General features: G+C 33.1%; 1 protein-coding gene across 1 annotated transcript in view; it reads right to left on the reverse strand.

Annotated features, from left to right (window-relative positions):
- Positions 1–25,567, reverse strand: part of LOC149786024 (E3 ubiquitin-protein ligase rnf213-alpha-like) — a 358,391-nt gene that overhangs the window by 66,656 nt on the left and 266,168 nt on the right. The window contains exons 57-62 of the mRNA XM_089978099.1: positions 24,654–24,764; positions 24,117–24,170; positions 20,713–20,910; positions 12,704–12,797; positions 5,578–5,612; positions 1,868–1,965 (exon numbers count right to left, since the gene is read on the reverse strand). Coding sequence (XP_089834225.1) covers positions 1,868–1,965; positions 5,578–5,612; positions 12,704–12,797; positions 20,713–20,910; positions 24,117–24,170; positions 24,654–24,764 — 590 coding nt within the window. The remainder of the gene's footprint in view (positions 1–1,867; positions 1,966–5,577; positions 5,613–12,703; positions 12,798–20,712; positions 20,911–24,116; positions 24,171–24,653; positions 24,765–25,567) is intronic.

Genomic DNA, 25,567 nt, shown 5'->3' on the forward strand with positions numbered 1-25,567 from the left:
ATCTGGACTTTTGTTCGAAATTTTAGGATTATTTGGGATTTAATTCATAATACTGTAAGTTCTTTTACAATTTTCACTTGGAATTCTAGGAAAATAAATTATTTATTGAATTTTACAAAACTTGTTGGTTCTCCATCTTTTCTATTACTTTTTTAAGACCATAGAGTCACGATACAAGATTTTTAAGGTGGCCTTTGTGGCAGCTATATTGGGTTTACAATTGTCCCCATTTTCATTTATGACAAATATTGTATTATGAGAAGTCTATTGGTGAAAACCTCATGTTGATATGGTCATCCATTTGAAAGGAGTAGAGATAACAAGATGTTCATGAGGGCCACTTTGGTGGCCATACTGATGGTCAATCTGCATCATTTTCATTTAGGACCAACTAGCCACCGAAAATCTTCTGATGATAACCCCATAATTACTTTCCATTTAAGAAGAATAGCAATAACCAAATTTTCAAGATGACCACTACAGTGGCTATATTTGATGGCACCATTTTCATTTAGGACTGGTAGAGCTAAGAACAGAGACCACACAATAAATTTAATACATCATGTTTATAACAAACTCATTTAAATTTCTTTATTGTATCCATATTTCATTCTATCCCGAGTAAATTGCAAATACACTAAACCTTCATAAATTGGAACTGCTGCTGGATCAATTTTGAAAAAGTTTTCAATAGGTGTTCATTATCTGAGGTTGCTGAATTCTTTACACCAGAGACTGAGCATATAATCTGTCTAATGCTGAGAATTCAAGTTATTGACTGCTTGAGTTACAGACGTTTTACTGTATTTGATTTCTACAGGTATGATCACTTCATAATAACCATACATTTAATACATCCTTATTCAAACAAAACACTGACAAGTTTTACTGTATTTAATTTCTACAGGTATGATCACTTCATAATAACCATACATTTAATACATCCTTATTCAAACAAAACACTGACAAGTTTTACTGTATTTAATTTCAACAGGTATAATTACTTCATAATAACCATACCTTTAATACATCCTTATTCAAACAAAACACTGACAAGTTTTACTGTATTTAATTTCTACAGGTATAATTACTTCATATTAACCATACATTTATTACATACTTATTCATACAAAACACTGACAAGTTTTACTGTATTTAATTTCTACAGGTATAATTACTTCATAATAACCATACATTTAATACATCCTTATTCAAACAAAACACTGACAAGTTTTACTGTATTTAATTTCTACAGGTATAATTACTTCATAATAACCATACATTTAATACATCCTTATTCAAACAAAACACTGACAAGTTTTACTGTATTTAATTTCTACAGGTATAATTACTTCATAATAACCATACCTTTAATACATCCTTATTCAAACAAAACACTGACAAGTTTTACTGTATTTAATTTCTACAGGTATAATTACTTCATAATAACCATACATTTATTACATACTTATTCATACAAAACAGTCAAGCTTTACTAAACTGAGATTTGTTCTTTGTAATGAATCAGTAAATCAGTATAAAAATAACCAATGATCCAGAAATGGAAAATATTAGTGAGGATGGGAACATAAAATGACTTTTAAATCAGTAACTCTTTCTGAAATTAAACTCACCCACTGCATTTTAAACTGAGGCAAAGGATATTACTTTTAATCTTTTTATTACTCCCATGCTCTACTGTGGTTAATTACAAAGGGCAGTAACTCTTATAAATATTTCCTTCAGTTTCTGTAACAGATGAACAAATCTGATGAATCTGGAATTCCTCATTATGCAAGAAGCTGACTCTTTGTAACCAACAGAGACATGAGACTCTGAAACAAAGCATTATTTCATTTTGTTTTACCCTGAGTCAGGAGCATTTCCTGCACGTAGCATATGTGCATGGCCTCCGATCTCCAATCCACATTTTGGACACTTACTTACTGTAAATGGGCGGCCACACTGTAAAAACAAATACAAAAAAGATTAATGAAAATTTATCCTCCTTGGTTCTGAATATTCCCCTGATGCAGGTGGTAGTTGTGACTACCAATTTCTGCACCACATGCCTTGCAGACCCCTTCTGTGGCAGGCTGACCACCCTGTAATTATATAGAAGATATACTTGTATTGCTTTAGACTAGTGTAATTATTGTTGCACTCATTCCATGTGTGCAAAGTTTTTACATGGTTCTAATTTCATAGTTTTCCTCCATCATACCCATTCTGCCTTGTTTTCAACTTTCTAGCCATAAATTTGGATCAGCTTCTTTTAACAAGAGGCCCAACTGGGTCTGAGAATCCCACATGTGCCTGATAGCCAAATGCATGATCAAGTGACCAATGAATCTGGATTACTTGAAAGCTTTCTGTCGAAATTTCTTCAAATTATTTTGATCAGTAAAAAACAAAATTTGTTTCAATGTTTATTTATTTTTAGTATATTGAGCTGTATTTAATGGCAGACTGGTGTCATTTGTATGTAGTTTAAAGGCCTTTAAACCAGAATTATTTCTGGCAAATACATTCTATTACAGTTTTTTAAGAAGTCATTTAAATGTTTATATTTTTTGAGTGACAATGGCCATATTTTTGACAGACCTGCATCACTGTTCATACAAGCTTAAAAGCCTTTTATGCTAGGATGCTTTCTCTACAATTTATTACAATTCTGTTAAGCAAAATATTCGAGAAGTCATTTAAAAATTTTATTGTAATGTGCAAATCTTAAACATCCTCATGCCAGAATGATTTTGGCCATGGTTGAACTTTAATGAACAGTTTATGAGCTGTCACTCACAGGGCTTTCAATAGTAACCATGGCAGGGTGTGAAACCAATGTCTTACAGGGCTTTCAGTAGTAACCATGGCAGGGTGTGAAACCAATGTTGATGAACAACATAGAGGGTAAAGAACCATTTTTTCCCTCAAAATTGACTTTTGAAAATATGGGATTTCTAAATAAACACTATAGGAACCATACTGGAATAATACATCATTTTCATTTTTTTCTTTCTATCAGTTAAAAGTATAGAAATGAACAAAACCAGCAAATTTCAATACAACAATTAGTTCATGTACCAGTACTATATTTGATATAATAAAATTTAACTCACGCTATTCTGAATTAATTTGCATTAAGTATTTTACTTTCCAAAACTCTTCTGCCATTCATTTTTTCTTCAAATAATAATACAAAAATTAGTATAAATTCCAAAGTATAATATTTTAAAACTGAATGGTACAGGAATTTTCTAAATCAACATAACTGGCTGATATTTTTTGTATGTAAACCATTTATACATTTAAAATGACATATTTGTCAAGGTCAGATGAAATTTTACATTTGCTGCCAGGAATAGAAATAAAAAAATTAAAATGGGTATGATTATGGATGTCTAAGTCACAACAATAAAACTTTTCAAAGAAACACTACATGCATATTAATTAAATTATTAATTTTTAAGGGATAGAAAAAAATATTTTAAAGAGATGAAATAACTCCTTAATTGATTCAATTACAACTATATAAATGTTACATTTTAAACCTATTAAAATTAAATTCTAACAGAACATAAATTTCCAAATCTTTTGATGGAATCTTGATGAAAAATTACAAGACCATAAATTTCATACAAATGTATCCATTATAGACACTTCAATAATTCTTTTGTAGACTATTTCTTATGTATTAGAAGTTTCAAAAATCTGGATGAAGCATTTGGCAACCATGCTGATGCATAGTATTTTCTAGGACTTGAGGATTGTTTTATTCAATCTCTCTGCAAAAATAATTTTTTTTAAAAACACCCATAACTTTAATATTCATTAAGAAATTTTCATTTTATTCCCAGTTTTAACAATAAATGATGCATTGCATTTACTATAAGGAGCATCATTATAACACGGTTTCTGTTATATCCTGGGTATGGTCATGGATTCCATTTCATTATTTATAAATATAATTGTATGTATTTATTTACTTCATTATAAGGCTGTCTTGCTATAAAATGGTAAACTTCATTTGTGACCAACTAGACATCATAAGAAGTCTTTCAGTGAAAGCCTCATGCTAATACGACCATTCATTCAAAAGAAGTTGAAGTTGTAGTTGTTGTGGGGCTTTAACGCCATTTTTCAGCACATGATAGGCTATACATGGCGGCCAGTATTAATGGTGGAGGTAGAACCTGGGAAAACCCTGGAAAGAACCACCAACCCACGACGAGCTACTGGCAAGCTTTCTCACATACCCACATTGGCTGTCATTCAGAAGAAATAGTGGTAACAAGATTTTCAATATGGTCACTATATGTGGTCATATTAGACAGCAGATTTGTACCATTTACATTTCAATCAACTAGACATTATAATAAATTTTTTAAGTGCAAAATCCATGCTCATATAACCATCCATTCAGAAGGAGTAGTGATGGCTACTATGCTGGCCATATTGGATGTCCAGGCACTACCATTTCTATTTAGGACCAACTACACCATGGGATAAATGTGTGTGTACAGTTTCATGGCAATTCTTCAAGTAGTTTAGAAAGAGAAAACAATAACAAATTTGTGCTAACAGACATACAGACAATGGTATCAGATGGTTGATGGACCATTACATAAGCTCTTTTAGTATATGATCAGTAGAACTAGCACACAGAACAGATTGAAGGATAAAGACTCAGACAAACCCAACAAAACCAAAATTACCCAAACCTCCACACTATGATCATGTACTGAAGTGATGGTCATATATGTCAACATGTGGTATTTCATATATCAAAGTAACCAAGTAACTGTTACAAAAGTTAGATCATCATTCCAGTTCATTCCTTGTGTATTTTTTCATGTTTTCTGTACCAAGAATATTTCCAGGATGGGCCACTGTAGATAGGAGACAGTAAATCTGAGTTCGTTTTTTAAATGAAGCCATTGAAGCTGGGAATGGAAACACTTGATGCCAGATGACAATGCAAATATAATGCACCTGAAAATAACAGTATTGAAAATGACCCTCTGAAATAAAAAAGAGAGTAAGATACTGCTAATATTCACAATATAAGGGTATACAGAACTGGATTCATGCCAAATGCTCCAACTTTCTCAGGCAAACTGAAAATATATCATCTAAAGCAGTAGTGAAATATTTATTTCTTCAATGCTCAGGTCCTGTGTTTGAGTCCAGATGTAGTCATTTCTCAGTGACAGTGAAGAACCATTTAAAGCCATTTGTTTTCATTGGTTCTCACTTTCCTGTCTCGAGAAGACCATTTAATTCTTCGAATTATGGCTTTCACATCAATCTTTACATTCTTACACATGTTCTATAAATTAAAAATATTGGGTTTTATTGGATTTTTTTCTTAAAGGGATCTGATGTTATTTATGAAGAGGTCAGAGAGGAGAAGAAAATTGGAAACCTGTCAAAAATACCAATGTCTGATTGGTAACAACACTGCGTTGTACAGTCAGCATGTTACCACAACACTATTCTGACTTAAAATATCCAGACCTTATTTTTGAGTGTCAAAGAATTTAACAAATTTTCTTCAAATTAATTTGCATTACTTACATTTCCAATTACATATGGGTGGCCATTTGGACATCCTAAAATTAGAAGAAACAAATCTTAGTTAAATAATAGTATTCATTAGTATATTGGTGCATTTTGTTAATTGCTTACAACCTTGACAGAATATGCTACATGCTACAATTATTTTTGAAACAGTGGCAAGATCATAAAAATGGGAAACTTGAAATGTGTTCAAGGAAAATGTTTGCTCCACCACAGCACTTAAAAAGTGACTAAAACACAAAACATAATGAAGATGGGAGAGACAAATGGATGGATTGATGGATAGAAAGATAAATGTGATACTATATGCACCTACCACTGTCATGGCTGTGTATGAAAAGCAGTGCTATCATCATGTTTTATTTCCTTTTTTCAGGATACAAGGACTGATTGAGTAAAATTTGGTTTTTGTACAATATAAGAATATAAGCTTAGAAGCTGAATTAAGATTCTCTATTATTTTTGTTTCTGGGTCTATTCCACTAGCTCTGATATTGCAGTTACAAAAGATAAAATAATTTTCTTTTACAATTTATATTCTATTCAATCATTAATCTAAGATTTTTTAGTATAGATTTTAGAATATAGATAGATGAAACAGGTCTACAAGGTTTTGGTATTTCCAACAAGAATATAATATCTGGAGTACCTGTAAATATTTCAAACAAGGTTTTTATTAATATGTCAATTTTGTGTCATTATTTCATTTACAGGGGTACATTCAATGCAATGATTTTCACAGTTTTAAGAGATAATCGTGTTCACTTTACAAGTTTGAGTATGTCTGTCTGTATGTATGTAAGTATGTATGTATGTATGTATGTATGTGTGTTGTTCTCTCTCAAATTTATACTGCAAACAAAATTACTGAATCACTGGCTTAAAATAATCACATATCTTTGTTTGGTCAGACAACTTGTACAAATTGCACTTGGTCTTCATACTTTCCAAATAATATCTGGATTAGCCAGTTGCTCAACCAGCCAAGATGAAAAGACTTTTGATTTATGTAAGAAGCCTGTTATAAACAGGAAATAAAAGAACTCATATATGGCTAATCTTTGTGACCCATGAACTGAAACTTTGCCTAACTTAGCAAACAAGTTTTAAACACTCAATGACCTCTAACTCTAATGAAAAGGGATGTAACTTCTATCTCTTCTCAAACAGAAACTTTTTTCTTCAGAGATATCTTTAATTCACTGGCAAATAGATATTGTATTCTACCTGTCAGACTGGCACAAAAGGCAACTTCTAGTTCTGATCCAACAACACAACTACTTTCTCACCAACAAGCAAAAGAATTGCTTTGATCCTCTACCCTAATAATAAAAACTGCCTTGCTTTCAAATTATACATATTGACACCTTTGATTTTAAAATGTCCACATGACTGGAGAATTGAGTACAAGTGGGTTAAAAAATATTTGCAAGTCAATTATTTCTAAAGGAATCATCAGCTTTCATATTTGGCTAGTTTCAGTCGTAATGTAATCAGCTCCCTTGTTATTTCGTGGGAGTCGCATTCCTGTACATGTGCCTGAACTATGTCAGATGATGTGTTTCCTGCAGGTTAGTACTTTCTTTTAATTGAAATATACTGATTATATTATGTATGTAAAAAAACAGCCACTAAGTTTCAATTAAAACAGTTTCAAAGAAAACTAGATATTTACCCATGCCACACAAAAGCTCCTATAACCACTCAGACCTGTATTAAAAATGGACACTTCCACAACTCCAAAATAAAAATGGCTGATTATATATTATGTGATGTATATTTAATTTATATTATGTTCTTGACCTTTGTCTGTGACTGAGGGTAGAGTTTTGGCATACCTGACTATTGTCATAATTTTGCTTTCATGATTTTTGTAATGATTATAAATGGTAAACAAGATTTTTATTAAAATTTAAGTTCAAGGCCTAAACTTGATTACAAATTTAATGGAATTTTCCATTTGAAATGACTCACATTATGGGCATTCTAATGTGTCTTAGGTCAAGCATATATTGATTTTGTAAAAGAAAGTTTTCATTCCTCTTTCATATCAGTCTTTGTGAATTTATCATTAGCGTATTTAGTTGTGTTTGGATATAATTTGTGAGGAATCATTTATTTAAATTATTTATTGGAACTGACATTGTTCTTATTGACTTTTTGAACTAAAACACTACCCTTGGATAATTGTGAATTCATTCAAAGACAATTTGGATTATATCTTTGTTGGACATAAAGACTAATGGTACATGAAGCACATTCAATATTTGAATTCATTAAGAAATCTTCTAAACTTAGAATTATTTGGGGATTTAATTCATAATGCTGTAAGTTCCTCTTAAAGTTTTTCATTGTAACTAATAGAGAAATAAATTATTTGTTAATGCTACTAGTTATTTTTGCTTCTTTCTATTACTTAGTTTAAGGCCCAGGGTCATAACACATGAAAATAGACCACTCTTTTTCAGCATGTGTCAAATGAGTGGCATTGCTCTATATGTCAATATGAATGGCATTGAAATAATTCATTTGCAAAACAAATTGGTAATTTTTAGTTATATTCTGAGACATACGAAGAGTCATGGAGTTATGTTGAGCTGAATAACTATAACTTTAGTTCAGCTCAATACACACGCATATTTTACCAGGAAAAATTACATCAGCACATATGTTTATTATCCAGACCTGAGTGAAGTTTTTATTTTTGCCCTGAATGGACTATATAAACAACTGACAACTGTAAAGGACATGAACTTAAAAGTGCACTCAGAGAGAACAAGATACATTAGGGTTTAGACAGAGGCCTCTTCCTGATTTATTGTCACATGCTGAATGCATTTATTCAGTGAACAACATGTCTAAGAATTATTTAGGATATCTCATCATTGTTTAGTAAAGAATTTTTTTAAAGTCAAATTTGTGATGGGAATTTAGCATATTCTACAGTGGATTTATATACAATGACACAAACATGGGCTAACTTGTATATTTTTAACTTTATATATGTGTGCAATACTATTTTGATCTATATCCTATCGAGGGCAATGGGTGCGATATGCATTGTAATACTAAATGGCTGTGGATACCCAGCGCTGTTACATAACAGAAAATTTTGATGTCCAAATATGTCTTGCCTTGCTTGGACTCAGGTCACATTTTCAGTGTAACACAAACATGTCAGGAAGCCAAATTCTAGATTGAGATGGGTTTTTTGTATTATTAAAGACTGTCCATTTAATGGTTGTGGGGAGAAGGGGGTTACTGGATATTGAAAGAAAAAAAATTCCCAGCCCAAAATACACTCTTTTAATGGACTGATGCTCTACTGGGCAAGAAGAATTTCCAGGAATTCAGGATATCACTACTTCTTCTTTAAAGTGTCAAGTGTTGAAACTATCTCTGATATTCTTCAGCAATAATAAGATTCAAATTAGCTACTGTAGTACACATATTGGATGCCATCTTGGTACCATTTTCATTTGGGACAAAGTGGACATAATTAGAAACCTTTGGTGAAATCCCTATGTCATAATGATCATCCATTCAGGGGGAGTAGTGACAATAAGAATTTTAAGAAAGTCATCATGGCAGCCATACCGTATGTATGACTGGTACCATTTTATTTAGGACCCACTAGGTATCATAAGAAGTCTATTGCTGGAAACCCTGTGTTGATATAACCATCAATTTGAAGAGAAGTAGAGATAACAATATTTTCAAGATATGACTTTCCATTCAGAAGTAGCAATAACAAGATTTTCAAAATGGTGGCCATGACGGATGTCATATTGGTGTCATTTTCATTTAAACCAATTGGATGTCATAAGGTGTTTTGGTGAAAAACCACACATAAATGCAACTTCCTATTCAAGTAGACTTGTGATAGCAACATTTTTTAGATGACTGCCATGATGGCCATATTGGATGCCAGATCAGCAACATTTTCATTTGAGACCAATGAGACATCGTAATAGGTCTTTAAGTAAATAACCCATCCTGATGTGACCATCTATTGAAGAGGAGTATTTAAAATAAGATTTTCAGGATCGGCACTATAGTAGCCACATTAGGGCACTGTAGTAGCCACATTAGACAACAATCAGCAACATTTTTATATAGGATCAACTAGGCACCATAAGAAGTCTTTTAGTGAAAATCCCATGTTGATATAACCATACATTCAGGAAAAGTAGTCATAACAAGATGTTCAAGATGGCTGTCATGGCAGCTCTATGGGACATCAGACTGGCACCATTTTCACTTATGACCAGATATTGTAAGAAGTCTCTAAGTTAAAACCCCATGTGACCATCCTCTCAGAAGAGTAGTGATAACAAGATTTTTTCAAGATGGACCAATTTTTAAGATAGACAAGGAACACCATTTTCATCTCGGACCAACCAGACCATTGGATGAATTTATTTTGTAAAGTTTCAACACAATCTTCTAAGTGGTTCAAGTGGAGTAGCAATAATAAACTTGTGCTAACAGGCAGACTAGGATTCAGCCAATGTGGGTATGTGAGAAAGTGGTTCTTTCAGGGGTTTTCCCCGAGTTCTTCCTCCACCATTAATACTGGCCACTATGCATAGCCTATCGTGTGCTGAAAAATGGCATTAAACCCCACAACAACAACATCAACTAACAGGCAGACAGACAGACAATGGACAAAAGACCATTCCATAAACTCGTCTGGTCTAAGGCCAGTGGAGCTTTAAAAACCCAACTCTTGTTCTGAGTTGCAGACAATAATATTTGTTAGGAAAAAAAGATAATTATGTATTCAGACCCACTCCCAATTAAATGGTAGGTCCCACAGTTAGGAGTATAGAAGCAATTCATGTGCTGGATGGTGTGAAAATTAGTCATGTAGTTGCAGCAGAAATGGGAGTTGTTTTCGTGCCTGTGTGGCAGGTAATTTAGCTTCATCTGATGAAGAAAAGTTCATCTTTGAGGAGATACAGGAGTTACATCCTATTCATTAGGGTCAAAGGTTATTCAAAAGTTAAAAAAATTGCCAGTAAAGGCAACTGAGGTTTTGGTACAAGTGTTACTAACAATAGCCACAATAAACTTTCCTATTCATCGTTTAACATAAGCCAACTATTGTTGTATACTAGCAAGCTCAGCAATTGATTAATCTAGATATTGTTTTAAGTGGGAAAGCTGTTTTTAAGAGTTAAATTATATACTCTGGAACTTTGCTCTGGAATAGTATTCCAGTTGAGATTAGAAATGCCCACTCTATTTCCTTCTTCCAAACCCAATATATCCAGTGGCTTCAGAGATGCAGCTAAAATAAATAAATTCCTTTGTATGAGGGCCTCAAGGTAGATTAGTTCTTAGCTAATTGTGTTACCCTCTTTAAATAAAGTCATTACTGTTATTATTATTATTATTACACTGTCCTAAGCTTGAATCAATCAACTTTAGTTGTACAGCCATCAATGAACTGTCATTGTCACATACAATTGGTAAACAACAGAGACACTTAATAACTTAATTATTAACCATATGATGTGACAAAAGTGTGGATGATATGATCCCAGTGTATTTATTTAATTATTAACACCGCTGTCAGCAAGGAGCAAAAACAGACATTGTTTATACAATCACAGGTCACAATATGGTCATGCTGCATTAAGTTTTTCCACATGCATGATCACGTGATCAATTTATAACTTCAACATGTCACTAGAATTTGACCAATCAGAGATTTAGAAATTGAAGCATCACTGAATTTGCATATTTGGATCTGTGTTATATGACACTGTATTTTTGTATGGTTCTTCAAATTTCTTTTTTCTGGACAGAATATTTCCAGATTATCAAGGCAAGTTTAATAGCAATTTTACACTTTGGTCCCTGATTTTAATTTCTGGATCTGGAACATGGATCTCTTTATTACAGGAGCAAATTAACATGTAGGAATTCTATTCCCATTGAACAATGTATGGATGGCAAGGTTTCTGGATAAACAGAGTCTAAATTAATGAGGATCCTGTGTATATTACATCACTGTATGTGGCTGTGGATACATTCTTAGACTAGTATTATTGAAGAACAAGACAATATTTTATTTCCTCAAAAATGAACAAAATTTATACCAAGAAACAACAATGTTGAAACTCAATTACTTTTTGTTCTATTAGCAAAATATTAATGATATGATTTCATCACAAGTCATAGGAAAATTTCTGCTCATCCCATAGAAAATCTCTGAGTGTCTATTCAGGAATTTTATGTTCACTACAAACTTGTTTCTTCATAATGAACCCAATCTGTGAAACTAGGCATTCAATTAGTTATCTTCCTATCCTTGATCATTTTTGCAAAACCACTCATTAATGTTTGATACTGTAATTATGATACTTATATAAAAATATTTTAAATGGTATTCAACTAGTCAAATGAAATTAGTTGACTTGACGTCATGACTGTGTCTGCTGGCTCTTAGTAGAATTTGCATGCTTTTTAACTTTCTTTATTCTACCCCATTAACCCGATTTGATAAAAAAGGCATAATTAACTCGATAATATAAGGCTGGTCTACTTTTAATTGACTGTAACAGTGCAACAAACACTTCTGAAGGAGACTACAAAACACAGTCTGTACTTAATTAGGTTCTCACAGAAATGCTCACAGGCGTTGCTCTGAAGATCAATTAACACTTCTGATACTTGAATACAATAATAAATATTATTGTTAATGAGGAGAGAGCTTGGAATAAGCCCATGCTTGTTGCTCAGTCCTCTATATCTCTTGTTCATTTTTAAGTACTTTCCACAATGGCATATGTAAATAAATTCAGTTTAAATTATGAGGCATATGAAACATATGTATTTTCTTCTCATTTTGTATCGATGATTATTCTAAATTATGATAAATATCTTACTTTCCTTTAAATTAATTATGTTTTTGTAATTCTTTTGACTTTCAGGTAGATTCTGATAAAGTTAACGAGTTAGATTTTGCTTGGTTTATTTTAATCCTTAAATCCAGCCAGATGGGGCTAGAGGGGATGACTTAGAAGCCGGCAATTAGAATTTGAGACTAAAAAATCAAAAACTCTTAAATAAATAATGACTATTTTATAAATAACATTAGTATAGGACAACTTACGATAGATCTTTGGGTTGTCTCCTGGTCTGTTAGCCAGGAGCACATGCCTAATTTCTTCTACATCATCCTGAGGCATTGTGGGCATGAAGGCAGCCTGAAATACATTTATGATACTGGATGTAGAATTTTTCTTGAAATCTAATAATAAAAAGACATGGACCACTGTTAAATTTACATCACAGCTATTATATTCTCATTCATATTCAGTCCAGAATATAACTTTTGCTGATGATACCCAAACCTGCTGTGTTCTGAACAATGACACACACAAAATCAATTTTAGTCATTCTTCCAAAATACAAATTGACAATTTCTGCAGAGAAAAAGTGATAAAAAAATCAACAGCTTTAAAATATTGGGATCAACTTTATTTTTAAAGATTAAAGTCTGTTCTAATTAAGACCACAGAAAAATATGACAAATCTTTTGAAAATGCAGAGATATGGCAGAAGACACTTTGTGACCAAATATGGCCATTATACTTCATCTATTTTAAAATATATCCAAGATGCTCTGAGCAAAAAAACAATTGTTTGTTAAATGCATTAAATGAAACTGACAATGAAAACATGTCTGAAACTTCTTATATCTATGGGTACCTTTGCCAGTTCTGCCACTGGTTTGAAAAACATTTTAATCTGTTTTGAAAGCTATGAGTGTTTTATACAGTAAAAACTTTCAAGAGATTTAATACTGCACCAAGTTGGCACTACAAGTCAAATAGATCCCATTTTGATGTTTTACTTCCTGGTTTTTCAATTTTTCTTGACAATCAGATTGCAGGCAAATTAGTCATTTAATACATACAGAAAAGGGAAGTGTTTTGCTAAAGTTCATGGATTTTGTTTTTACAAATCTCTGAACATCAAAAGTATTCCAACTGTACATGATATTGCCTTTTATATAGGCCTAAAGTTACTGAAATGAAGGTTTATCTGGCAACATAGCTTACAGACCCGCCACAAATTAACACTGCACTACATTAAAATTATTTTTTGCAAGTATATAGTTGATGGCAGAAAGATACTTTAGGCCTGATATTACCAAAGTGTACTTTTTTTTCTCTCAGAAAAATTCAAGTGTAACTTAAAAAAGCTGGTAACACTCACAAAATTATGAGCCTTGTTGCATTAAGGTCTGTTCTTTAAATAAAATGTGCATCTACATTTAAGATGATATTTGGAGAGGTAAGGGAATATTATTTGAGATAACTGCACTAAGTATGAAAAAATGACAGAAAAAATACAACCTGAAGCTGGTAAAATCATTTTGGCAACTAAATGTACATCATATGCTAGAACTTCAAAGGAGAAAAAGTGGACATGATTCTCCACAAGATGATACAAGTGAGGTAAAGTGGACATGATTCTCCACAAGATGATACAAGTGAGGTAAAGTGGACATGATTCTCCACAAGATGATACAATTGAGGTAAAGTGGACATGATTCTCCACAAGATGATACAAGTGAGGTAAAGTGGACATGATTCTCCACAAGATGATACAAGTGAGGTAAAGTGGACATGATTCTCCACAAGATGATACAAGATTAGAATGATAACATTCCTTAAAATGCACCATGGCATGGCTTCTGGTTTTGGTTCCCTAGAGTGTCCAGCAACTAAGTAATAAACAGTTTCATGATAAAACTAACCTCCCAATCCTTTTGCCAGGTCAAATTTATGTCAAAATTCATTTTTATCAATCTGGAATCTTTTCCATTTGAAAATTCTGAACAACTATGTATTATACTCTATAAAATTACACTTGAATACGAATTTAGCAAAGACGAAAGAGGAGTACAAAGTTTTATATTATACTGACTGAGTTTGTAGTTAGTAAACAACAATAATTGATTCCATAAGAGTCGCTTGACAAAGGGACTGATGATGTACTGGGTGAAAAGAATTTCCAGTAATTCAAGATAAGACCAATTCATCCTTTTACCAACATCTCTGAAATTCTTCAGTGAAATGAAAACTTTCATAAAAGCTGCCATGGTACACACAATGGATGTCAGCTTAGTGCCATTTTCATCTAGGACCAAGCAGATATCATTAGGAGCCTTTTTAGCCATTTTGTATGTGCAATTGGCACCTAATTCATTTAGCACCAGCAAGGCATCATAAGAAATCAATAAGTGAAAACCCAATGCTGATGTAACCATCGATTTGGAAGGAGTAGATGCAACAATACTTTCAAAATATGTCTTTTCATTCAAGAGTAGCAATAACAAGATGTCTTTTAGTGAAAGCCTCATGTTGATACAACATTAATTCAGGAGGAGTAGTAGCAACATGATTTTCAAGATTGTGTGGTAGCCATATTGGTTGTCTCAACTGCACGATGTTCATCAAAGACCAACTGAACATCATAAGAAGTCTATTGGTGAAAACCCACATCAATATGAATTTCTGATCAGAGAGAGTTGTGTAAATGTTCTAAAGATGAATGCCATTGCAGCCATATTAGAACTGTGTTACATCAGATTGGCACAATTTTCATCTTAGTCCAATTAGAATACCATAAGAATTCTTACAGCGAAACCCAATATTGATATCACCATCCATGAAAAAGGAAATCAACAACAAGACTTTCAAGATAGCTGCTGTGTTAGCCATTTTGGACATCATATCAGCATGAATTTTCAATTCGGACCAAGTTGACACTGTAACAAGACTTATAGTGAAAATCCCATGTTGATAGGACCATTGATTTAGGAGAAGTAGCAATAACAAGAATTTCAAGATGGTTGCCATGTCTGTGATATTAGATGTCACATTAGCACCATTTTCATAATACCATGTAGACATTTAAGAAGTCTTTTAGTGAAATGATCACCCATTAAAGAGCACTTTCAATAACAGATTTTCAAGGTGGCTGCTTGCAGACTTATTGGAATTCAAATTGGCATGATTTTTACTCAGAATCAACTCGACATAAAAAGTCTTTTAGTGAAAACCCCATGCTGATCTGTACATCAATGTAGGAAACATAGTGATAACAAGATTTTCACACTGGCCACTGCAGTTGCCATAGCAGACGTCAGATTGGCACTAATTTTATTTTGCATCAATTAGACATAATAGAGTCTTTCAGTGAAAACCCAATGCTGATTGACAGCACAGCCTGAATCATGAAATAAAGTTAAACTTTAATTGTCCATATATACCTAAATAAAGTAGAAAATGTAAGTGAAATTGGTGTATGTGTTTTTGCAACAACTGACCAATGTCCTGTACCTATCACTAGACATATATATTAACCAACATCGTGAATTAAAATAAAGTGATTTTCTCAGTTTTCATAAAGTTTATCTGTATTTGATGCCTTTCAATGATGTTGCAAATTTTAGATGCATGGTACAAACATTCTGTATTTGTATTGGAGAATCATGCTCCTTGTAAAACCAAACATGTTCAACATGAGTTTCGACCTAAATAGATAACCAAAGAGATAAAAGAATCAAGATGCAAAAGAGACAAGATTCAAAGAATCAAAGAGTGGTAAAACTAATAACAAATGGCAAAATATAAAAAGCAGCCTAATACATTAAGTGAAAAAAAACCTAATAAAATCAGGCTGTTTTGAGCACTACCAATACAAGAACATTATCACAATATGTACAATAATTTAGCCCCTCTCCAAAAAATCTTATGCCTGCCCAATTAGACTAAAATAGAGATTCAATTACAAGTGTACATGAAACAGATGTCATCAACCATTACTTTACAAACAAAACAAATAATTAATTCATAGTGAACACTGAGATCATTGATCACAAAAAGCTCACCAATTATGTAGCTGCCAAAATTCCAACCAATCCTTCTTTTGAATTTTTGATAGTTAATGTAAGTGAATATGATGGAATGCTTTTGATTTAGTTAATCACAATGTTCTTTTATTGCTATCAGAAATTTCAATCTAGTTCAATGGAAATTTATCATGTTTTTCCCCATGTCAGCATCTCAAACTGTAGCCAAAATTACTGAATTCATTCATGCACAAATGACTTAAACATAATTTAAATTGATCTACAGTACAACACCACTGATTTGATACATGCTGAAAATCAGCAGTGTTGTTTGTGACTCTATGGTCATAAACAAAATATCAGAAAAAAGAAAAACCAACCAGTTTTGTCAAACTTAACAAATAATTAATTTAGAAAAATAAAAACTTATGAGGAACTTACAGTATTGTGAATGAAATCCAAAATAATCCTAACAGTTCTATCACAAGTATAAAAAAATAGTGTTCTGAATGAATTCCAGCTCTTGAATGTACTGATGTACAAATACCCTTGAATATGCTTAAGTGCCAACAGTCTTGACGCACATATTTTCAAGGTTCCACATGATACTGTCTGCTGATGTCCAGGTATAGATTTCAATAAGTAAGTGAGGCTTCTAATGTTTCATCTTTAAGACAACTTCTTTGTCCGTTATGTTCTTTCTAACTGTAGAGAATACCCTTTCAAAATAAACACTACTGTGTGATATTGTGAGAATCAAAACATAACCTTGACCAATTCATCAAATAACAAATGTTCATCTTTCAACTTTCCATCTTCCATCCATCCTGTCCCTCGTACATCTAACCAAGTCATGTATTTCACAGGATGCAAATTGCTCCAATAATGTATCTTTGGATACACATGCACTGATTAAGCATGGAAAGGCCAAGGTTGACACATTAACTTCAGAATGCAGCTGAACATCCACGACTACTGCATGCATCAAGACTGGTTCATTCAATGACAGTTTGGCTTTTATGTAGTCACATGCTGACTGAAAGTACTTCACTACATTACCGTAAAATTCCTAATGCATCAGTCTCTCAAGCATTTCATACCTACTGCAATTTGCAGTCCAGAAACATTTTCTTTAAATTCGAGGTTAATGAATCAGCTGTTTTCATCAGCACGTTTAACTTCGCCAAAAGTTCACTCATCATCACCTCAGTACAGATAACATGCATTTCCTCACTGTATGACACTGGTGCTTTACAGAATAAGGACAAAGGCAAATTTGTGACTTTTATTTTGACCCATTCCTTGTTAGATTTGCACTCAACATGTTTCCTTACATAATTTCTACCATTATGTGTGACTGAAAAATTTGATTCGCACACACCAAAGTGAACATCATGAACTGTTTTATAAATGGCCAACTATCTGTATAAATCTTGAGAAACTTTTGACTCTTCAACTTCCTCCTATTTTCTTTTCACACAACACTGGTCCACCATTTTCAAAATCAACTGCCAATTGCTCCCTTTGATGCCTGCAGATGCTTTAACAGTTTGTGCAGGAACCACTGAATAAGCTCTTCTTGAACAATGATCAAATATATTTTTCATTGGTACAAAATATGGAGAATCCATAGGGGTAAACAGGTCTGCATTTACATTACAGTCTCTGCAAAAATAACTTTAGAGGACAAATAGTAAACATTAAAAACAATAACAAGCTATTTAATATTTTTTATTTAATGTTTGTTTATGCTGTTATTTGTCTGATGAAGAATAAAATCTTTATTTTGATTCAAATAACAAGACTCTCTGCCAGAAGCATATTGTGTGACATAATTTAACCACATGTATGTGTATCATGAAGCAACTGCAAAGAAATCACATGGGAGGCAACTAGACAGCTGAATAGGAGGCTGATCACTCTTTAATAAACAAACCGATTCTTCCATAGGTCATGGCAGCATCGAAGAATCTGATGTAAACAGATCACCCTCTTTCAGCATGTATTTAAGGACATGTTTTGTGCTGTATGTCAATTCAAATGGTGTTGAAAACCTTCATGCATGAGATGAATTAGGTACTTTTACCTACTATTAATGATACTGATCTCAACAGACATGAATACCATTTATGATGCTACTGTCCAGAACAAACTATAGTCTTGTAAACTAAATGAGTTACCATCTGAAAATAAACACTTTATTATTATTATTTCTGAGAAACTTACTACAGTAAAACCTGTTATGAGAGACCGCCCCTTCTGCCAACCAAAAGCGGTCTCTAAAGACAGGTGGTCTCTCATAAGAGGTGTGTGAAAATGGACTGGTTTTCAGGGTCAATAGTTAGCATTGTTGAAAAATAAATAATTCCCATACTCACTGTACATGTATCATATCCTTTATTCATAAATCTTGTTAAATATTAAATGCATTCCAATCAAAATATCTTTATATAATAAAGATACGCATCTATCAAACAACAAGAACAAAATTTATCTTTCAACATCACATTAATATGTACAAAAAATGAACAGTTAGATATGATGTATATATCTTATTCTATACACTTATTCACTTGTTATTTTAAAGAAATCCATTATACTTCTTTGTTGACATGTTTTACTCAGCTGTTTTGTCCGAACATGTATCTCAATTATTGCCCTTTCCTGAATCAACTTACCACTTACTGGTATGTTTTTACTCCTTGCAACACAAAACAACTCCCATACTTGCTTGTTCAGATCTCCGTAAACTGTCAGTCGTGCTGTGGCATATTTCATCTGTGTTTATGCACCTTTCTGCCATTCGTTTCTAATGGACTCCTTGTCTTTGATTACATTTTGAACTTGCGTTTTACCAACGCTTAAGCTGACTGCTATTTTGCGAGCGGTCTCGCCTTTTTCATTTCTTTCAATGACATTAATCCTTTCTTCCAGTGTTAAAATTTTTCTTTTTCCAGCGGAGATTCTGCCATTGTTATTAGTGTTGACGTTATAAAGAATATCGGTTTTGATCAGGTTTTGGGGAATTGTGGACTAAATATATATTATGTACCAATGAATGAAACCAAAAGACCTCATCAAGAAACAATACATTTATTCTGAGACAAAGTTTAAATCAACAGCATTATAACTCGATAAACAAATGTTCCAACCATCTGCACCCAGGTAAACAGATGGTACCTTGGTGAAACACTAACAAAAGAAATAAAAAATAATTTTAAAAAAATCCGGAAATGATTCTCACTTACTAGTATTAAAGACAATGAGCTCATTCACCTCCAGGCATTATGGATTAACTGGAAAGACAAATGATGTACTCAAAAATACACTGAAGCCCTTTTAAATGATTTCTCACTGGGACATGAGGACTACCGGCATTTTGTGAGTTTTCATAAAGATAAAGAAAAAATACAAACCTCTAAATTGACTGCATATATCCATCATTACTCACTTTGATGTTACTCTTACTGGCTAATACTTTGGCACTACAATGGCGGTTAGTGACATGTACTTTAGTCTGGTTTACTGCAGTTTACAAATGACACCGTATACTGGAGTTGTAAATTTCACAAAACTGGTACTGTAGCAAAACAAATTCTTTTTAACTACTTTATTAGAGCAATCTTTGCTATTTATGCAGTCTTTGTTACAAAGGATTAAATGGTGGTTAGAGGTGTTTATCCTGATATATGGTTGTTCAACTATAGTGTTATTTAATGTGCACTTTGTTTGCATACTACATTTATCCTGAGCTCTAGTGTTTACAAAGGATTAAGTTAAGGTCAGTGGTGTCAATCTGTTTTGATTTTTTGGCGATGTGGTCATTCATAGCAGTGTCAAAATGCATATTTTGCCAAGAAATAGCGGTCACTGGTTGCGTTCAGCAGGTGGTCTTTCGTTTATATAGTAAAATCAATCTGTGCATTACGATTGTGGTCGGAAATGACAGGTGGTCGCTTATAGCAGAGGTCGCTCAAGACAGGTTTTACTGTACAATTTAACCAATGTATGAAAGACAGACGGTCAAGAGCAACACATCTGCTCTTTCCACATTTATGGCTGGACACAAAAATGAGAAGACAAAAGACAATAGAAATTAATGTGAGCACTCTATACACAAATGCTCTAATAAATGGTCACGCAATGCATTTTTTAATATTCATTAATAGCGACACAATGTATTACATATAATTTAAGTGGATGAGGAAACAGAGTGAATTGGTTGCAAAGAATATGCAAACTAACAAAACTCTCACCCTCATGGTTTGAGGCTGCGTGGCTAATCTGACCAGTGGTTGCACAAGAGTTCTGCCTCCATGGAGATTTCTGAGGACAAGGTCACAGTGCATCAGCAGACACAATACTCCCTGCTGTTTAAGGTCAAGGCCAGGGGTCACAGTCAGTATTTGTGAATGGATTCCATATGTGTTCTGTAGAATCTTCTGTGCTATGTCCTGGAAATGGAGACTGTACTTATAAATAATTCTCAGATCTTCAGGGGCTAAAGATTGTTTTAATGTATGGGTCCTGGAGTTTTTGGGAGAAAGTTTTGCTGGGTGCCTCAAAGTGGCTGGGTCCAGATTAAAGATTACAACAGAAATTACACAATTAGCATTTCACCATCATTGTTCCTGTTTGTTCTTAAATTTATTTTAATCTGAGTGTGAGTAGAAATAATGTATTTGAATAAGACCAGAACATGAAAACATTTTTTGTAATTCTTTGCCCAAATCAAGTGCAAACATTATTTCAATCCATAAGCATTTTCATTTCAATCTTATATATAAGACAACAATGTATAATAATAATAATAATAATAATAATAATAATAATGACCTTATTTAAAGAGGGTAACTCAATTACCTAAGAACTAATCTACATTGAGGCCGTCATACAATGGAATTTATCGATTTTAGCTGCATCTCTGAAGCCACTGGAAATATTGGGTTTGGAAGAAGGAAATAGAGTGGGCGTTTCTAATCTCAACTGGAATACTATTCCAGAGCAGAGTTCCAGAGTATTGGAAACTTTTTTTAAATAACTCTTTATTTGGTTTGGGAATTTTATACTGTTTGGTAGACATGGATTGCAAGTGGGGAGTATTACCAGGTAGCCTATACTGGAATAGTGATTGTAAATATTCAGGAGCACTATTATGGGATATTCTATACATTAATTTGGCTTTTCTCAAACAGATTTGGTCTTTAATAGGTAATAATTTTAACCTACCAGCTAAATTTTCCTTGCTTTCTTTCTGGATTGATATTAGCCCTTATGCTCTTTTTTGAAGATGTGTCAGCTCTGCTATGTTTTTATCATTTGAATTACCCCATACTGTATTACAGTAGTCTAAATAGGGTTGTATGTAACTGTTATAAAATAGTTTTCAAAGACAATGAACTTTTGACAAGTATCTTTAGTCTGTTCCAAACTCTAAATCACTTTATTCAAATCTGAAATTTGCAAAGGTTACAAAGATTCATTTGTTCAAGGACTATATATTTTACAACCTTTCATATGTTTTGTGGTCTGACTGACTCTGATGCAGTTTGACTGGGTCAGTTTTGAACTCTGAAGTGCCCCTCATCAAAGCATCAGCTTTATCAGATATGAGAAAACTATCACACTATTTACAGAACATCTAAAAATTTTGCAAATTATATTCAGTCAAGTGCCATTCTTCCTTTCCGTGGAGGAAAAATGTTTCTTAAATAAAATTAAAAAATACATACGCAATCATGCCTACCTTGCAAATCATCCTCCTGAGTGGTATTAGACCCAAAAGTACTCAAAAGTCATCTCTTAACAAGATGGCAGTCAGACAAAGGTGGTCTCCCACCAGGGAAGCATCTTCCAGCTACATTTCTACTTTTCACTCTATCTTCATTGATGAATAATAATTTTCAGATCATATGTCATCTAACTTTTTATTTATGATAAGCATCTTTGTGCAATCTGAATTGCCTGCCCTTGGGTCTATAATACATCAATTCAACTTGGCATATGACCTTGTGTATGAATTCTGTCATGCAAGTGTATGTTATTAATAGAATCTAAGTTGGTGTTTGCACTGAAACTAGGAAATTCCCGTCAAAAAGGGTTGCATTATTTGTGCTGAGTGGGGAGGCAAACAATGTAACTCCACCTGGAATTTTCTTGTCTTGATACAAACACCAACACATATTATTTTTCTCACCCAACTGTTTCCAATTAAATTAAAATACCCTGAATATCTGCAATACAGTCAGCAGATTCAACACATACAGTATTGGTCAGTTACTATTATTGTCTCTCCCTTTATATAAGGCCATTGGGTTTCATATTCTTTTTGAAAATCAGAATAATTATTTAAGTAGAATCTTGCTATATATGCTGCTCTTAGAAAAGGAATAAACATCAAGAAAATGTTAAAATTGTTATGTGTCTCAAGCCACATGCTCTTGTTTTTCAAACTACTGAGATGAATATGTTAAAGAGGGCAATGGGTTGACCTGTTGACCCTTAGCAGTAGTCACAAGTTCTATGAATGAGAAAATAGAAACATAAAAAGATTTGATAGTATTACTGTATTATCACATCTGATGGATGGATGTCATATGAAAATATCAATAAGCAATTAATATCTTTCATAATGGATAATGTTTAAATTTCATCAGTTTTTACTTTGGAAAAGTTCTATGGTAGGCAATGGTGGAATACAGTATAATATACTGGGTTCACAGTTCAAAGAAAGTGTGACATTGTCTGCTCTCTATTTATAGGTATCAACACAATGATCAAGGCTAAGTCAATGGTGTGCAAAACGATCAAGCTTGCTGAAGACAATACCAGTTGGCTTGAGAATGATGGAATGCAGAAGATGAATCCTTCAAGGCTGAAAGCCTGCCCACTCAGAATAAGATTTGGCAGTCCAGGTTATAATGGGCTTCTCACACAGGCCAGCCTTATAATTGCTCATTACCACAACCATAACTGGTCTTCAAAGCATTATACTTGGGGCCTGTGCCATCTTGGTAGGGTGTCCCATCTGGACCAGTAGTGGATATACCAGCAACATATCCCTGTGATGTTCTAACATATTCATTATTTCAGTGCCATTTTTCTTTCCAGTTGAGGAGACATTTATTTTGCATTATATTTTGTTATACTTCTGATCTTTACTCAGATGTTAATCATACTTGTCAGTATAATTCAACCTTTTTATAAGTCCACTTTCACTTTCATCACCTTTAACTGTGGACCTTTTCAAACGCCTTATTGCATGAAAAACGTAGATGATAGTGTTGGAGGTACCCCTGTGAAGTTAGTAATTTTCTGAGCAACTCCACTGAATCTAATATGAAAACACAGATATGGACAGGCCAATATAAAAGTCTGACCACAATGACAATATTTTTGTATATCTTGCTACTATTCCTAAGTATGTAATTTAAGTGTAATTTTAGTTAGAGTGATGGTCAAATCATAAGGGTTTCCAGGGGTTCAAACAAAGTACAATGGATGATGGATCAGAGGCAATGCCATTAGCTCATCTGACTTTGTCCAAGTTGGTGAAAAAAGGATTAAGACCACACAAAAAAATAGAGAATTCTCTCAAAACAAATAACAGTGAAAATGATAAATTCTTAACAATATGTCAACCAAAGCAGATATAAATTACCTTGTTCTTCACAAACATGGCTTCTGAACAGAATTTGTGTAGAATTTCAATGGCCTGAAGGATAAAAAATGTAAGTCAGAAGTATGTATAATTACAGGATTATTCAATTCCATCAAGGTGTAGAATTTCTAACACAGTTTCGATGATGCCATGGTACATATTATCACTGACATTGTACAAGGAGTTATACTGTTCAAAAATCACACTTCTAATGCAAATCGCATTTCATATATTGAAAAGTATGTACTGAATAGATCTTTCTTTTTATAAGGTAAGGATAAAATTATATAAAACGTCTGACAATATAATATAATCAAATTGTCTTTGAACAACTTTATTGATCAGGTATGAAGAAACACACATATTATGTATCGCACTGAATTATCCAAACTGCACTCTAATGAATGTATAAATGTTGTGAAATATGCTAATTATACTGTACATATACATGATCATATTTATATGCAGAAATTTGCTTCTAAAGGAGGAAAAAATGTTCAATAAAAGGGTTGAAGTTAAAACATTTTTAAGAAGCACCTTTTCTGCAACTGTACTCCTGTCCCCTTTTCGCAATCTTGACATTGTAATTTCTCTGTGCAGGGCAAGACACAGAAGAATCTCCATCGTGTTTTCTGGCATTTTAGTATCCTGTTGGGAAAATAAAATTAAAAAATTTGATCATGTGTGTTGGGGGAAGTCAAGTCCTGTTTTGTCTTTCAAATTTGCAAAGTTGGGTCTAAGTGAAATCACACTTCAAACTGCTCTCAGCTGTTTATAGCAAAAATCCTGCTGTGTTTATATGAATAAGTCAAGTAATATTACATCACAGTTTCTAACTCAGTGAAGCAATCTTCTTATGAAAGAAACTTTTCAAATATTTTGAATCAAAATCTGGGCCCGAAGCACTTTCACTGTGTTGTGTTTACATATAGTGATGCAAAGGTCATGTCTGTGGATAGATGGAGACTTCTATTTATGTAGAGATAATGCCAGGATTTTATCTGCAAGGTGGAACTCCCCTCTTGTCACCAAAATAAAGGAAGAGTTAGAAGAAAAATAAGAGAAGGAGGAGGGAACATCTAGCGTTCATTATATGCCTAACATATAAATATCTTTATTGCTGTTCCACTCTGTTATAATTCTGTTCAAAGAAAAATCCTTAAAAGATACTGTCTCTAGTTGTATAAGCATTAATTTGCAGACTGTTTCTGAGCTTTAGTCTGTTCCTTATCTTTCTATGAATATTATTCTGAACCGAAAACCCCCTTTCACAGTCGGCTGTCTGAAGTGACATATGTACAGCTAATTTAGCCAACTTGAACAAGCTGGAAAATAGTTTTTAATAGTTGTGTACAGTTCTCCACAGCTTATTGGTTTTATCTCTTGGATATCTGTGCTCCAAAACCAGAATTTTCACTAACATAAGCTCTGTCAAAGTTTCACCTTCTTCA

Source organism: Sinohyriopsis cumingii, chromosome 12 (genome assembly GCF_028554795.1).
Source record: "Sinohyriopsis cumingii isolate HCF-2022 chromosome 12, ASM2855479v2, whole genome shotgun sequence".
Lineage (NCBI taxonomy): Eukaryota > Metazoa > Mollusca > Bivalvia > Unionida > Unionidae > Sinohyriopsis > Sinohyriopsis cumingii.